The sequence below is a fragment of the Sylvia atricapilla genome, chromosome 3 (genome assembly GCF_009819655.1).
Source record: "Sylvia atricapilla isolate bSylAtr1 chromosome 3, bSylAtr1.pri, whole genome shotgun sequence".
NCBI classification, from domain to species: Eukaryota; Metazoa; Chordata; class Aves; order Passeriformes; family Sylviidae; genus Sylvia; species Sylvia atricapilla.
This window is the reverse complement of record NC_089142.1, coordinates 40,249,359-40,263,793: the sequence shown is the minus strand read 5'-3', so window position 1 is coordinate 40,263,793 and position 14,435 is coordinate 40,249,359. Positions and strand designations below refer to the sequence as shown.

The 14,435-nt window shown below is 37.4% G+C and overlaps 1 protein-coding gene across 4 annotated transcripts in view; it reads left to right on the top strand.

Moving 5' to 3' along the window:
- The window catches only part of FBXL4 (F-box and leucine rich repeat protein 4), a 58,239-nt gene extending 44,222 nt beyond the window's left edge, over nucleotides 1–14,017 (top strand). For all 4 annotated transcript variants that reach the window (XM_066315167.1, XM_066315164.1, XM_066315166.1 and 1 more), the window contains 2 exons: nucleotides 569–881; nucleotides 8,676–14,017. In XM_066315167.1, coding sequence (XP_066171264.1) covers nucleotides 569–881; nucleotides 8,676–8,839 — 477 coding nt within the window. In that variant the 3' untranslated portion in view covers nucleotides 8,840–14,017. The remainder of the gene's footprint in view (nucleotides 1–568; nucleotides 882–8,675) is intronic.
- Nucleotides 14,018–14,435: the final 418 nt, after the last annotated feature.

The following is a 14,435-nucleotide window of genomic DNA, read 5'->3' as shown; positions in this document are numbered from 1 at the left end:
TTATATTTAAGAGTTACGTACTAACCCTTAAATTATGTACTAGTTTAATAGGCCTAAAACATCCTGTAGGCTTTCTCAGAGTTCTTCAGCTTTTTTCTAAGCTTTTGGGGATTCTCTGTATGTGTAATCACTTAATAAGTAATTGATAAGACTTTTATAAGGGGATGCAGCAACTGATCAACTTAAAATGGAAATAAGTACAGTCTTCAATCATTCTTCAGTAGTTGCACTTCCTGTGGTCATAAAAGCTGATGTAATCATCTTTCAGGGGGAAAACAACTTTGCCCAAAAAAAAAAAAGTGTCTTCAAAGAAACAGCTTTTGCACAGTTTGATCCTGAGTATTAAGTGAAATTAAAAAGCTGTGTCTGGGGTTTATAGAAAAATTACTTTATTTTTGTCTTTTATAAAAGTAGCTCACTGTACCATGCAATGAACAATTTCCAGAGCTCTTTAGAAATGACAAATGCTTGAGACAGATGTGTTACGTGCGTTAGGAAGCAAACCTTGAAACACCTATATATGTCTGGAATGATGCTGCACATGACTGAGTGTCTGCTTTCCTTGCAGATTGAAGACTATGACCTTATAGCAAGCATGATGGGAGCAAAATGCAAAAAGCTTCGCAGTCTGGATTTGTGGAGATGTAAAAACATAACTGAAAGCGGGATCGCGGAATTGGCTTCGGGCTGCCAGCTTTTGGAAGAACTGGATCTCGGCTGGTGTCCTACGCTCCAGAGCAGTACAGGCTGCTTCACAAACCTTGCACGCAAACTCCCCAATTTGCAGAAGCTCTTTCTTACGGCCAACAGGTCTGTGTGTGACACAGACATCGAGGAGCTCGCTGCCAACTGTACGCACTTGAGGCAGCTGGATATATTGGGTAAGAGAATGTGGGAATCCTGGTGTTTGTTTTACTGTGTCTCAAAAGCCTGTCAGGCAAAAAGGAGTCCTTCAGACAAAACTGCCCTCTAGACATACTTTAGAAATAATTATTTCTTAAAATTGTGGTTTAGCACGTTTAATAAAAAGAGAAGTTTTACTCGCTGCATGAATTCTGACTCAGAATCCTGTGGATTGGATTTATACCAGCTCTGTAATTTGACTGCTGGGTATAAATTGCTTAAACTGGAATTTAAGTGCAAGATTTTTTCTAACTTTTATTTTCATGACCATCAATTTTTTTAACTGAAGCTTTTGCTTTTGATTATCAGAGGATCCAATTTCTTGACTTTCTTTCTGCTTTTGTTTAGTGTTTTTATTTCTGTGAAGTGCGACAAAGTATATTTATAGCATGAGTATGTGATCAATAAATAGATTTTGCTTTTGTCCAATAAAAGTGTTATATATTATATAATATATATTATATACTGTGCAATACTGAATTTCTTCATCACTTCTATCATACGTGAAGTTGAGTTATTAAAGATGAAAGGGTAATTAACAGCAAAACCTAAATAGAGTTTGTAGTAAGGTGGGAAGGAAGTGGTGAGGGTCAAAAAGTATAGGAAGTCTGAAATTTCTAATCCACTGCAGCTTCCATAGTTGAAAATATTTTTAGAGAACTAAAGTAAATATATATACCTTGAACTCTTGCGTAAGGACTTTGAGAGATGTAGTTTTGTGTGATGCTGAATTTATTCTTTTATGGTGGCATATGAGGTATTCTTTTTATAATAATGTAGGACAGCAGGGATGTTTGTGACATCAGTGTGGGAGAAAATTCTTCATGGTTTTACCAACTTAGTTTCACAGGTTAGCTGAAAAAGGAAGATTCAGATGAAAGGGAATAAAGTAGTTGTTCTGTGTACCTCTAACGTTTAATAATTGTAATGAAAATATTACATTTAGGTTGAGAGGGATACTGCAGAGAACTGAGAGCCATCAATGTGAATAATGTTCCAAGCAAGTTTAAGGATATATTCTTATCAGCATTTATCATTTCAAATTGTTTACCTTATGGCTTTAGATCAGCACTCCAGTACACTCTTCTAAAATGATAAAGAGTTCTATTCACTTCTGACTGAGAGAGTTAACTTCATCAAGTACAAGTTATAGATACATTATGTTTATGCCCCCCAGGGGTACTGCATTTTGTGTATCTTGAAGAGAATCTGCTTTGTAGCTAAATTATCAGGGGCACAGTGTCCTGTTCAGACATGAAAACTTTCCGAATGGTGTAGAGAATTAAGTTGTTCATGAACACTTAGGTGCCCTTGACCATCCACTTCCATGTGTTTCTGTTACAAAGGCCTTATGTCTGCCCACAAAGTGGTTGTACCTTGTCACTGCACCAGAGGCTCCCCAAAGAATAGTTTATCTGTGTTAAACCTATGCATAGTCTGCTACTTCTGTTGCCTCTCTGACAGCAGTGAAGGCTTGCTGCCACATTTCTTCAGTGTGTGAATTCAGATTTTAATTCAGTTTGACGTATTAATGATTTTTTTTAAAATAATGAGGAAGTGGAAAAGGAGTTTGTTTTGTTCCCTGGGTGCTTACCAATATTCCTGAGTCAGGTGGATTTATAGTCAAACTTTTCCTGTGAGACTGCATGTTGTATTCAGATAAATCCCCTCTGGGGGATATCTAGTTGAATTACCTGCAAAATGAATAATCTGCAAAAATTTATTTATTTCTTCCTTCAGAGAAATACTTGGTAGGGTGAAAAAAAGGTTGTCCTCTGCTGTAAACAAGTCAGTACAAGGTGATACTATATATGTGGAGGACTTGCCCTGTTTTTTTGGCAACAGTGAGGAAATTGTTAAATTTTTTTGCCTGAATATAGTAACCACTACAGTCTGTGATTACAAGAAAGGCCTGTCAAGTACAACCACATTGTGTCATCTGGAGGTAGAGTTGCCAGGTGTTCCCATGTAAGTGCAGAAGTCTCTGTTGTCTGAACTGAAGAGTGAGTCTCTCACTGTGCAGGAGTACCAAGGAAGTCGTAAATCTCTGAATGTGCTCTTACTTTGGGCATGTGATACAAGGCCATCCTGTTACTTTAAGCTGCATGAATGCGTTGTATGTTTTTGTCCTTCAGCAGAAGTGTGACAACAGGTTTGAAGCTGTAGGAGGTCAGAGCTGAGCTTTGCAAGAGTAACCTTGAACAGTGGGTCTTCTCTGTGATGTGAATGAGTGAGAGGTGCTCTCATTATATCCTTTGTCATCTCCCAAGTAAAGAAATGTCTGGCTTGCGTATGCATTGTGAAGGGTGTAGAGGTATTGCTGAGAGGTTAGCACTGTGTGCTGTAAGGGAACTTCTTTTGCTTCAACAAAGCTGTGTAAAAGCGAGGGGTTTTGCTGTATACAAGCACTTATCTAAGTAAGGGTCAGAATGTCTTCCCTTCACTGTAGTCACCAGTGTTGAAGATATTATACTGACATCTCTCTGCAGTTGTTAGAACTTATAAACTTGTCAGAGAAAACTTCTTGTTTCCGTTATAGGTTATTTATCATCACAATACTTCAGGGGTGGAGGAGTCTAAGCCTCTGAAAGAAATCGTGTTGAACTGTAAGGGTTTCAAAATGCCATTTTATATAGCCTGGATGCTGTTTTAAGGTGATGGGTCCTGAGGCTTGCTACCCGTCTGTCCTTTACCATAATTGTTTGGCAATTTCCTTGTTACAGAGTCAGAAGGCTCTAGTAGAAGATGAAAATTGCTGGTTTTCAAGGACTCTGTATACTTACTGGCCCATGTAAAGCATTGTTGGATGTCAGGCTGTGTTTGTGCTGGGTAAAACATAGAAAGTAAATTTCTGTTCAAATATACCTCATGGGCTGGTCCATATCTGCTGTATCATAAGTTTGGTAGAGGAAGCATGGTGTGTGTCACTGAATACACGAGGATGTGCTTCTCTCGAACTTTTAGTTCTGAGCTTTCTTTTACCCACTACATCCTAAACTGCCTGCTCACAAGTATCATTTCCTTCTCAGCCCACATCTTTTCCACTGACTGACATGGCTTGTTTCCACCCTCTGTCAGAATGATCCAGCTATGATCATCTGACAGTTCTGTAGTGACGCAGTGCATCAGCCAATGCTATCAAAAGTTAAGTGGACACCTCACGACCAGTAGTTAAAAAACTAGTCTTCAAACTGTGATCAGCATTGAGCAATGTGACAAGTCAGATGGCAACCTGAAATTGACAGTGCCAAAAGCTTTCCTTGCACGTCACATCAGCTGCCTAGTTCTCTTGCTGTGGGTTCTCAGCTGCTGTCAAGGGTGAAGAGTAAATCGAATTAACCTTGCTCCCCAAAAGTTCCAACTGTCTCTGTCCTGCACAAAAAGAATAATGAAAAGTAGACACCCTCGTTACCACAAAATTCATGTGTTCCTATCTACATTCCAACACCTCCCACCCCTTCCTGAGCAACAGAAAACCCAACTGCCCCCTTGCCAGCTGTCGAAGTTTTCAGCTTTATCTTGAGAACATCAACACGTAGTTAGTCAATTCAAACATGAAAATGTGTAGCACATTTAAATTTTGAATTTGCGTTGTGTGCAATAGATTGAATAAAATGTAAAGAGTAAAAGGCTAGTTTGGCTGGTCTAGAAGAAGAAAGTAAAGAAAAGTAAGAATATTTGAGGCAAGAGTGCTAGTTATTTTGAAGGTTGGTACTCTGAAATATTATTTGGTGTCCCTTGCCCTAGAAATTTGGGTTCTGCAGTTTTTTTAGCTGTCCTGCACAGGTCTCCTTAACAGCTATAGAATTTGAAGACTTGGATATATGATGGATATAAGTTAAGTTATTTACAGCTAATAAGCATGATTGTTCTAGCAAAGAGATCATTACTCAGAGGTGCCTTTTACAAGGGTGATACCAGAGAATTAACAGCAAAATTAAATAGCAGATTTTTATGTTTTGGTTATGTGTGTATTCTGAGAAATGGCTGATTAGTCCATGGAGGAGAAGTTGTAGTAAATAATAAAGGTCCAAAAGCCTCCAAACTCTAGACAAAAAATGCACTATATAAGTAATAAACCAGCAGGCTACATTGTCAGTCTTTCAAAAGCAAAGGAAAATGTGCTGTATTAAAATTCTGAAATGCTTTTGAATGGGCTTTTAAGATACATACATCACTAACTGTACATTGCATAAATAAAAATAAGACTACAGATTATGTTCACTTATGCTGTGGTGTGCATAACCAAACCCCAACTGGATTGCTTTTAGAAAAAGGTATTACCTAACATAAATTTTAAGTCTGAGGAGGAAAAAATCACAGGTGAAATAAAACATGCAATTTAAGATGACCTGCTTAGATGCAAATCTGTTAAAAGTCTTGGATGAAATGGTAGGAGAAGTATCAAAGTTCAGGTAGGAAGGAATGAAGAACATCCTACACAAAAAAATCTGTGGCTGGGCATCTAAATCTAGATTTTTTTGTAGAAACACACGTTCAGATCTTGAAGCATAAAAGCTGTGATGCATAAATGAGGCTGGGTTTAGATGAAGGTGCTGATGTAGTAGCAATTTTAAGGCTTGGTGGAAAAAAAGATAAGTAGCATAATGTGTTGTTCCTAGAGTTGCATTTGGAATGGTAGAGCTGGTCCTTATGGTAGAACAGTGATACTGTGGTAAAGTTCATGGTCAAATAAAGCGAATAAATAAAGCACGTTACAGAATTTCTGTGTGAAGCTTTAGGGACTGTTGCATGAACCACCAGACAGTTCTGATTATGGTGATTATATAATGGTGGGGGGAGGTTTAAAAATCACAGTGATAATGACAAGCTTAGTCTCTGTAGAGGAGATAAAATTTGGGGGCATGATAGCCAAGGCTGTCTTTGGGTGATGTTCAGTAACATCACAAAGCAACTACTTTGAGAACCTGACATAGGATAATTGAAGACCACATTTAGACACCCCCTTGCTTATGCAGAAGAGTACTGGAGACTACTGAAATCATCTGGATTATTTCAGAAATTGAATCCCATTCAGAGAACAAAAACAGGAAGATGAACTCTAGAAAAAAGAAATAAAATCACAGCAAGGCAGTATGAAGTATGAAGGAAGCACTGGCTAGAGGTGAGTGATACTGTATTTCAGCTGTGTTAGAAGTTTACAGGAGTGACTGAGCTCAGTAGATAGTCCAGGTGTGAAGGCTCACAAGGCTATTACAGAACTGTTGGGTGTCCATATGTATTTGTGGCATAGGGGATCAAGCAGGCTGCTACATCAGAGCCATTCTTTCCAGGAGATTAGCCTGGAAAGCTGCCTTAAATTGGAATGCCAATACAGAAAGCTTTTGAACAAATCAATACACTGAACAGTAATAAATTTTTAGGACTAAATGGTATTTATAACCGTGGTTGTAAATGAGTGGTTGTAAAAATTTTCAGGGCTCTGGAAATCTTATTTCTGGTGTGTGATCTGTCTCTTAAGTCAGCCTCAGTGCTAGAGTAATGCAGGGTTACAAACATTTGACAACCTTCTGTAAAGGGAGTTGGGGGCTACCAAACAGTAAGGTCATCTTTTGCTCTGTGTGAACCAGTGGCAGCCAGGAGGAAGTCAGTCAGTGGGACATACAGAGGGCATTACCATATTTTGAAGAACTGCATCCCAGCATGGGTAGTATTTTGCTTTGCCTCTCTGGTCTTTCAGAATTCCTTGGAGTTCTTGGTGAATGTGAGCAGTAGCCAATCCATAGAAGTTTGGATTTTCGCAAGCTTTAGCCAAGGTTGTGCTTCCTTTGTAACTTAGCTGTCTTCTTCTGGATTATGAATGTTTCAGGGAAACAGGACAAGAATCTATTATCTCTTTTCATTGTGAAGTTATGTCACTGCTGTGGTCATCAAGGATCTGTTCTGATCTGCTTATGAGTAATCCAGGCAGAGGGGAGAATAATCACAGAGGGTAACACACAGGTATTCAGGGTAGAAAAATCTTAAACTGAAGAACTTAACTTTGAAAATTTGCAGAATGGTCTTGTGAAACTTACTAAACAAGTGATAAAGCAGGAGGAAAACATTGAATCAAGGGCAAAGTAGTAGCATGAGGCAAAATAACATCAGCTAAATACATAGGGGACTGGATTTATATTAGCTACTGTTTTGTAGGAAAAAGATCCTGTGGACAATTTTTGGAAAACATCAGCTCATTGCCCAGCATCATTCTAATGGAAGTAGAGAAGATTAGGGTTTCTGAGACAAGAAATGGAGAAAACACTGTAAGATTTACTATAAAATTACTGTGTGCTCAGTGCACAGTATTGTTCTGATCATCCAGTTTCAAAAGTAGTAAATTAGTGCAGAAACAACACAACGGATCATTTTGAGATGCAAGGGAGTCCAGAAAACAAATGGCCTTGAGGGCCTTGAGGGAACAGAAGAGATGGGCATGGGAGTCTGAATGATTTAGAAATAGTGAACTGGGAATGATCTCACTTCTTCTTTCATTGCACCTTAATTATTACAATTAATAGGCTGAAGGGTTTTGTTTGTTTGTGGTGGTTTTTTTTTTTTTGTTTTTTTTTTTTTTGTTTTTTTTTTTTTTAACGTTAGTGGTTTTTTGGCAATTGAGAAGATTCACTAGTGAAAAGCTACTTTAAAAAATCTGCTTCTTTTTTGCAGAGAAGGGCAGGAGTGTAGGGAACATAACTGGCCCTGGCCCTAGACAAGATCCTGAACAAGATGGCTTTTTGGGGTGCTAGTTAGCTGAAGATGGAGTTGTGTGAGTTGAAGTGTCTGCCAGCAATTTTCTGCCGTAGTGTTGGATGTATAAACTCTCTAGAGGGAAAGCTTGATGAGCAGTTTAGCCCACTGTAGACACCCAGGCTCAGTTCACTTGCCTAGAGTAACCTGCCAGGCTTCCAGCTTTTCCTGTAAGGCATGAATCTCCTCCTCTGGGGCCAGTGTCCTGTCTCTGCCAGCTGTGTCTGGATGTCCTACACGGTGTAAGCTCCCTGAGGGGCACTGAGTACTTCAGACAGCCGACTGACATACCCCAGTGCCCAGCCAGATGAATCAGGTGCTAAGCACCATGGACTGGACTGTATGGATGCCCATCAGCTGTAATGGGTGTTTGGATTTGTGCTTATAAACAACGATTTATTTGGTTTCTGACTGAATCCTGTGCTTGATCTGACCCTGTGTGACACTTGGGAGTCCAGCCGCTGTGGTCTTGTTTCTAGCAGGGTTTAACTACTGTGTTTTATACATACATGTATGTATGATCAGCAGTCTCTTGAACAGCTGCCCCTGCATGTGTGTAATAGCCACACTTGCTTCACAGCCCTGGGAGCCTTGCTGATGCCTTTGGAACTAGAGTAGCTCCTGATCACTCGTGTGCTGTGCTGATGGTGTGTGTGCTCAACAGGAGAGTCATGAGAGCATGACTGCAGCAGTCCATACTGCTGCCTAAGCCCAGCATCTGGTCCTGGGAGGTTTTGTGGCTCAGGGTTATCTGGCTTCTGTAAACAGAGATTCCCCTTGAAGCTGTAAAGTTGTCCCCAATAGGAAATGATGGTGACTTAAGCAGTTAAGAAAATACACTAGGCTTTTAAATTGTAAAAGCTCTACGTGTTTTCTGAGAAGCATTTAATTTGAAAACTAATTTAAATAATTTAGATGAAAGTTGTGTTGTAGTAGCATTTTTTCATGACACTGTATTAACAGCTCAAAACTCTCCACTATTCTTGGTAACTTTACAATTGTTTTGTTTTGTTTTTGAACAGGAACGAGGATGGTGAGCCCTGCATCTTTAAGAAAATTGCTGGAGTCTTGTAAAGATCTTTCTTTACTTGATGTGTCCTTCTGTTCACAGATCGATAATAGAGTTGTGCTAGAACTGAATGCCAACTTTCCTAATGTGTTTATAAAAAAGAGTTTCACCCAGTGACTCCCTTTATATGCTGCTGTGGAACTTGTTTGACAGAGTTGTTTTCCTGTAAATTTGTGCTGATTTTTTTTAAGAAGAATATAAATCTGTTATAAAATAGTGGAAACTATTAATTATCTACACCAATGGGTAAAATACATTTAAACGTATTATTTTTCTTAAAGTTGATATTGTTTTAAGATTATTTTACTCTGTTAATTGGTGGCACTGCATGTTTTTAAATACTAGCCATATGTCTGGCTTTAATGAGACGCAAATGAATGTCTTCTTAAGTGTCCCTTCACAGGGTGTTACACACAATACACTATGTTAATATCCAGGTGAAAGCAGAAGTTCAATATTTATCAGTAAGGAAAATATGGGTGCTTCCTTTTCATGTGTTTGTGTGTGTATATATAAAGGTATACATATGTATTTGTATATACATACACAGATATTGTAGCATTCTAGTTTGGCCTGCAACATAAGATTTTATGATCTGGCCTATAATTAGTTATTTGAAAACTATTTAAAGCTTGTATAAGAACAGATAAAAAAGGCACTTTGTCTTCTTTGAGTTTTGGCAGTGAATTGTGTCTGATACAGTTCCCTTCCTTCACCTGAAATAGATGTAGTGATGTTTTACAGTCCAGCCTAAGCAACACAACAGATAAATGCGAGAACCTGGACCCCCTGAACTTAGAGCAGAAATGAAAGATAAGATTGACAGCTGCTTCTTGGTGTTGGGATACAAAGTTTAAGCCAGGTACTTAATGTTGTAACTGATAATGTGTAGAAAACTCCAGAGTAGTTTTCTTTTTCAAATTCCCATCATGGTCAAGACTTGATTTGTGATTCATCTGGTTATTGTGCAGAGTACCATGAAAAATAGAATTTAGGGTAATGTGTTAGCAACTGTCCTTTCACTGGCATCAGATCTACTGTCAGGTGTGAAAACAAGCATCTTTGTTCAGTAAAACGGCAATGAAAATACAATGGGTTTGAAACAATGGCAATATGATTTGATGATTTTTTGATCACCAAACCTTAGTACTAGATCTGTTTTGTTTGGTTTTTTGCTTTGTTTTGTTTTGTTTTTCCAAGAGGAGAGTAGCTCAAAGTACTATTGCACTCTCTCTTTAAGACTGCTTAACCTTTGAAGAAGGAAAACTGTGTTGATGGACAATTTCTGGGAATTTCTTCCTTTTGCACTTTCTTGGATGAAGCTTTTCTCTTCTTCTTCTTTTTTTTTTTTTTTTTTTTTCCTTGAATACTACTAATGGAGTATGTTGCTATGTACAGCTTTGGTTTAGAATTTTACCTTTTTAGCCATTGTTGATGCATATGGACCATAAAATATAGGCTGTCGTTTGTTACTGGTTCTGTTATTCTTGTACTGATGGCACTTATTACCTACTGGAATAAGAAGAAAAATACTTCGAGAGAAGTACAGTATTGTACTGAAGATCAGTGACAAAGAACACTTCAGTTCATGCAGTAAATAACCAACTGCTACTGGAGGACTGCTGCAAATCATTAAAAAAATCTGACAATCTCTGTGACTCCTGAATGACTGCTTTGAACTCTTTGTGCTGGTGCCAATACTTTATAAACCATGTCATGAAACAGCTACCAAACATTTATCTGATTTTATTGAAAGACCTAGTTCTTCAGATTTTTAAATTTTGCTGAAACTCTGGGGAATCCCAGATCCAAAGAAGGGCATGCACAGTTGGCTTTTTGATTATTTTTTTTCCTGCACACAGATGGCAGTATGGGATTTCCAACTAGTTTATGCCATTCCATTTTTTTTCTTCTTTAGAAATCTGGGCATTGTCAGAGAACTTTAGATTGATTCACTTTTTTTCCACACTGAAAGATGTCAGCTTTGGTATGATTCTCTGTGAGACCTCATTTCTCTCAATCATGTTTAGGTTCATTTGTTTTTTCTGTGAACTTTAAACTTTTTTTAGTCTATATTTTTCATGGTAATTGAGTATTAGACATTATTATTCTAGTTACAGGAGAACACAGGTACAGATAATGGGAGTTTACAAAGAACAGTTTCAAAACAAATGTTTTTGTTGTAAAATTTCACTTCTCAGGGGTTGTTCCGCGTTTATCTCCTTTTTCTTCTATAGAGATCCGTTGTTTTTCACTGTAAATAGAGTGAGATGTGGATGAAGTGGTAGCCATTGTGCCTTCAAACTGGTAAACTTGGTAGATAATACAGTATAACTTCTCATCAGTGAATCAAATATGTGTTTTTGTAATCATGTATTTGTAAAGAATTTCTTTCGCTGTTGCTTTTTAGGTAGTGTAAAGAAGGTTTAAATTGAAATTTTGTTCATACTGAAGGGTTTGTTTTTTTATGCTGCATCTTCTGTTTGAAATTGGTTTTTTTCAGGAATTCTCTATTGTGACTTGGAAGATAAATTGAAGTTGACTTTTTATTTGAATTGTTTAAAACTTAGCTATTGCCAACATATAATAAATTAATTCAAAGAGCAGAAAAGCTATTGGGAATGACTTCCATCTATAGTTGTAGACTTCAGCCTTCAGTTAGAAAGTAAGAAGCTCTTGTAGATATGGCCTTATAATTCCAAGAAGTCTTCCAGCAAAACAAAGTTAGACCAGAGTTGGCATTTGTAAACCTTGTAGGATAAAGAAAGCAACTTGTTTTTAGACCTTCCTTATATGTCACAAACAAGCAAGAATAGGTCTCTGTCTCTTTAGTTCTGCTGTCTTATACTTAAGTGTGTGCATTTATTTATACATATGTATGCATAAATTATATGTATACACACATATGTTCGTGTATATATGAATTTTTTTAGATGTTTGTACATACATAAACATGTATGTATAAGTCTCGTAAGTTTTTCATGTAGGAATTACTTTTGTAAAATGAGTGTAATAGCAAAAAATGTTTCATAGCAGTTCTGCTTTCAGCTGTTGCTTTACTCTACCTGGAGACTGAGTTATCTCCACCCATGCAGCAGGAAAAGCCTGGACAGGAGATGTGCTGGATTTCCAATGTTGCTTTGCCAAAGTGCCTTTTGGTTTGTCTGCTCATGAAAGGTGTTACAGGGTATGAAGAGTGAATGCAAAGTCCGATAACTACTGTGGACTGTCTCCTTGTGAAGCAGTCATATAGAGGGAAATTTATATTCTAGTTTCATTTAATCCCAAATGAATTATGTCAATTCTTCCATTGGAGGAATTTAATTACTCTTTAATTGGGTTGTCATCTCCATCATTAGACTGTCCCTCAGTCATGTCATCTAAATTCTGCTGTTAAAGGTATTCTTTTTTTTAATCTTGTTGTTTGATTGTCTGTCTTTATGAAGCTTTGTAAAAGATGTGTTTTGGCAACAAATGTTAAAAAACCATGACTAACATGTTCAAAAAAGGGGATTTGCTCTGAACTGCTCCTGTTTTTAAACTAAAGAGGGACTTCCATACCCTCTTTTTGAAATAAATGTGGGATGGCCTGTACGTAAAGATGCAATTCCTTGAGTAGTTTTAAAAACTAGTATGATAACTTTATCATTTAAAGCATCATCTTAACTCTTAAAGGCTTTAATTCAGTAATGTACTTACTTTCGTATTCATAATTTTGAGCTGTCTGGCCACATAGCTCTATGAAATGGATGGGGTCTCTGCTTTTTAAATTATACACCTGATTAAGGCCATTAGTGAGCATGACTTACATAGAACAGTTTTGCATGAGAGTTTGGACTTTATAATCCCCTATGTACTTGGAGGTCCAAGTTTCAGACAAAAAACCACAAACAAAACAAACAACAAAACCTACCAAAACCTTCGCATTTCCTCAGAGCTCTGAAGTTAAATTTTCCAGATACAAAATGTCCAATAATCATGGTACACAGTGAGTAGAATTCATCTCACTGGATGTTAGTTCTCTGAAAGTTAGACATCTACTTCAGGGGAGGAATCTGGGCACCTCTAGAGAGTTATCAATCTCCTAAGGCAGACATTTAAGGAAAGAAGAATGAGTCATGTTGTAGAGAGCCTCTCTGGAGACCGTGGAAGCTGTGATTTAGCTCAGGTTAGATACTAAACTGAGATTAATTCCATCCAGTGCTGTACTACCTGTCTTGAAAAACAAGACTGAAACAACATCCATCCTTAAACCTTCAAATCCTCCAAATTCTATCCAAACTGAAGCAAAAAAAAGAGAAACTTGAGGACTTTTCTTAGTGTTAGGATCTGCTTCTGCCCCTTGCCAATACCTGTGGTATATAATTTGTTTTATTTCATTAGTTTATTTCGTTTTGGGGGTTGGGTTTTTTTTGGAAATACATCCCCTTTCCCTGTTCCAAAATCTCATGTACCTAACTGGCTGTATGTATAGTTCTGTAAATGCATGAAGAGAACAGACAAACATAATTAATGTATTGCCACTATTTTGGTAATCTTTCATATTGCTATAATTAAGACTGAGTAGTTTAACTGCTCTTCTGTCACAAGAAATGTCACCCACTGTGCATTTGCAAAAATTGTGTGCTGAATCCTGGTTCTTACTGTGTGTACTTATTGCATCTTATGGGATATATTTCCCATGTCACATCAGCAGGACTGCTAAATTTACAAAAATGAGATAAAATGTAGCATTTTATTATAAGGACTATGGGAGTGACTTTATATGTATGATTTACATGTTCATTATTGCTCTTTAACACTGCACATGCTGTGTCAGACTCAGTCAACTTTTTTCCCAAATGAAGACATTAGTCCTTCATTGAGATGATGATTTGTGTGATTTTTAGATTTCTGTCTTGATAATGAAACGCAAGCAGGTGCTTTTTAATAAATGTTACCAGGTGCAGGACAAGTTTTGGTGAATCACATTAGGAAGGGCTGAGAAATGAGTGTTGCATGTTCATGAGCTTCAGAGAAGGGCATCAGCAGGAGGAGTCTCTTTAAGAAGATTCAGCCTCTGTAATAGGAGGCAGTGGTGAGAATTTCCTTTTCAGCTAATGGACTAAATACTGTTACTTTTGTTAGAGTTACACAGCTCTGATTTTTCCTTGTCTTGTTTTTATTTAAGGATGGTAAATGGCACAGTTAGGACAAATGTCCTAAACTGAAGGGCATCCATTGTGAGGATTGAAGTTTTTCTGTTGCATGTTTTGTTCACCTTTTCTAAAAATAAAAGAATAAAAATACCCTCAACTATTTGAAAACTCATTTTCCTTAGATTTTGAAGAAATGCAAATGTCAAGGATGTTGAGAAAAGGAGAAAAGGGGACTTAACCAAATTTATCTGGAAACTCGTGGAAGGGTAGCCAGAGCTATTTATAGATGTGAGGAAAGTAAGTCCCTTGCTCTAGATCAGCTGTTACCTTTCCCAGAAACATAGCTTTCCACACAGGATCATATGCTCATACTTCTAAATCAAGATTTATCATTTAGATGCTCTTAACATTGACCTTTCATGTACATGTTTGTGCAGTAAGTCACGATGTCTCTTAGTTTCATTTTTATCAGCTACATAAAAAATTTTTTTCTTTGCCTGCCACTGCGAAATCATGTTTTTGTTATTTAATGAAACTATTTCATGCATGTACACACAGGTGCTTGTAAGACTTAA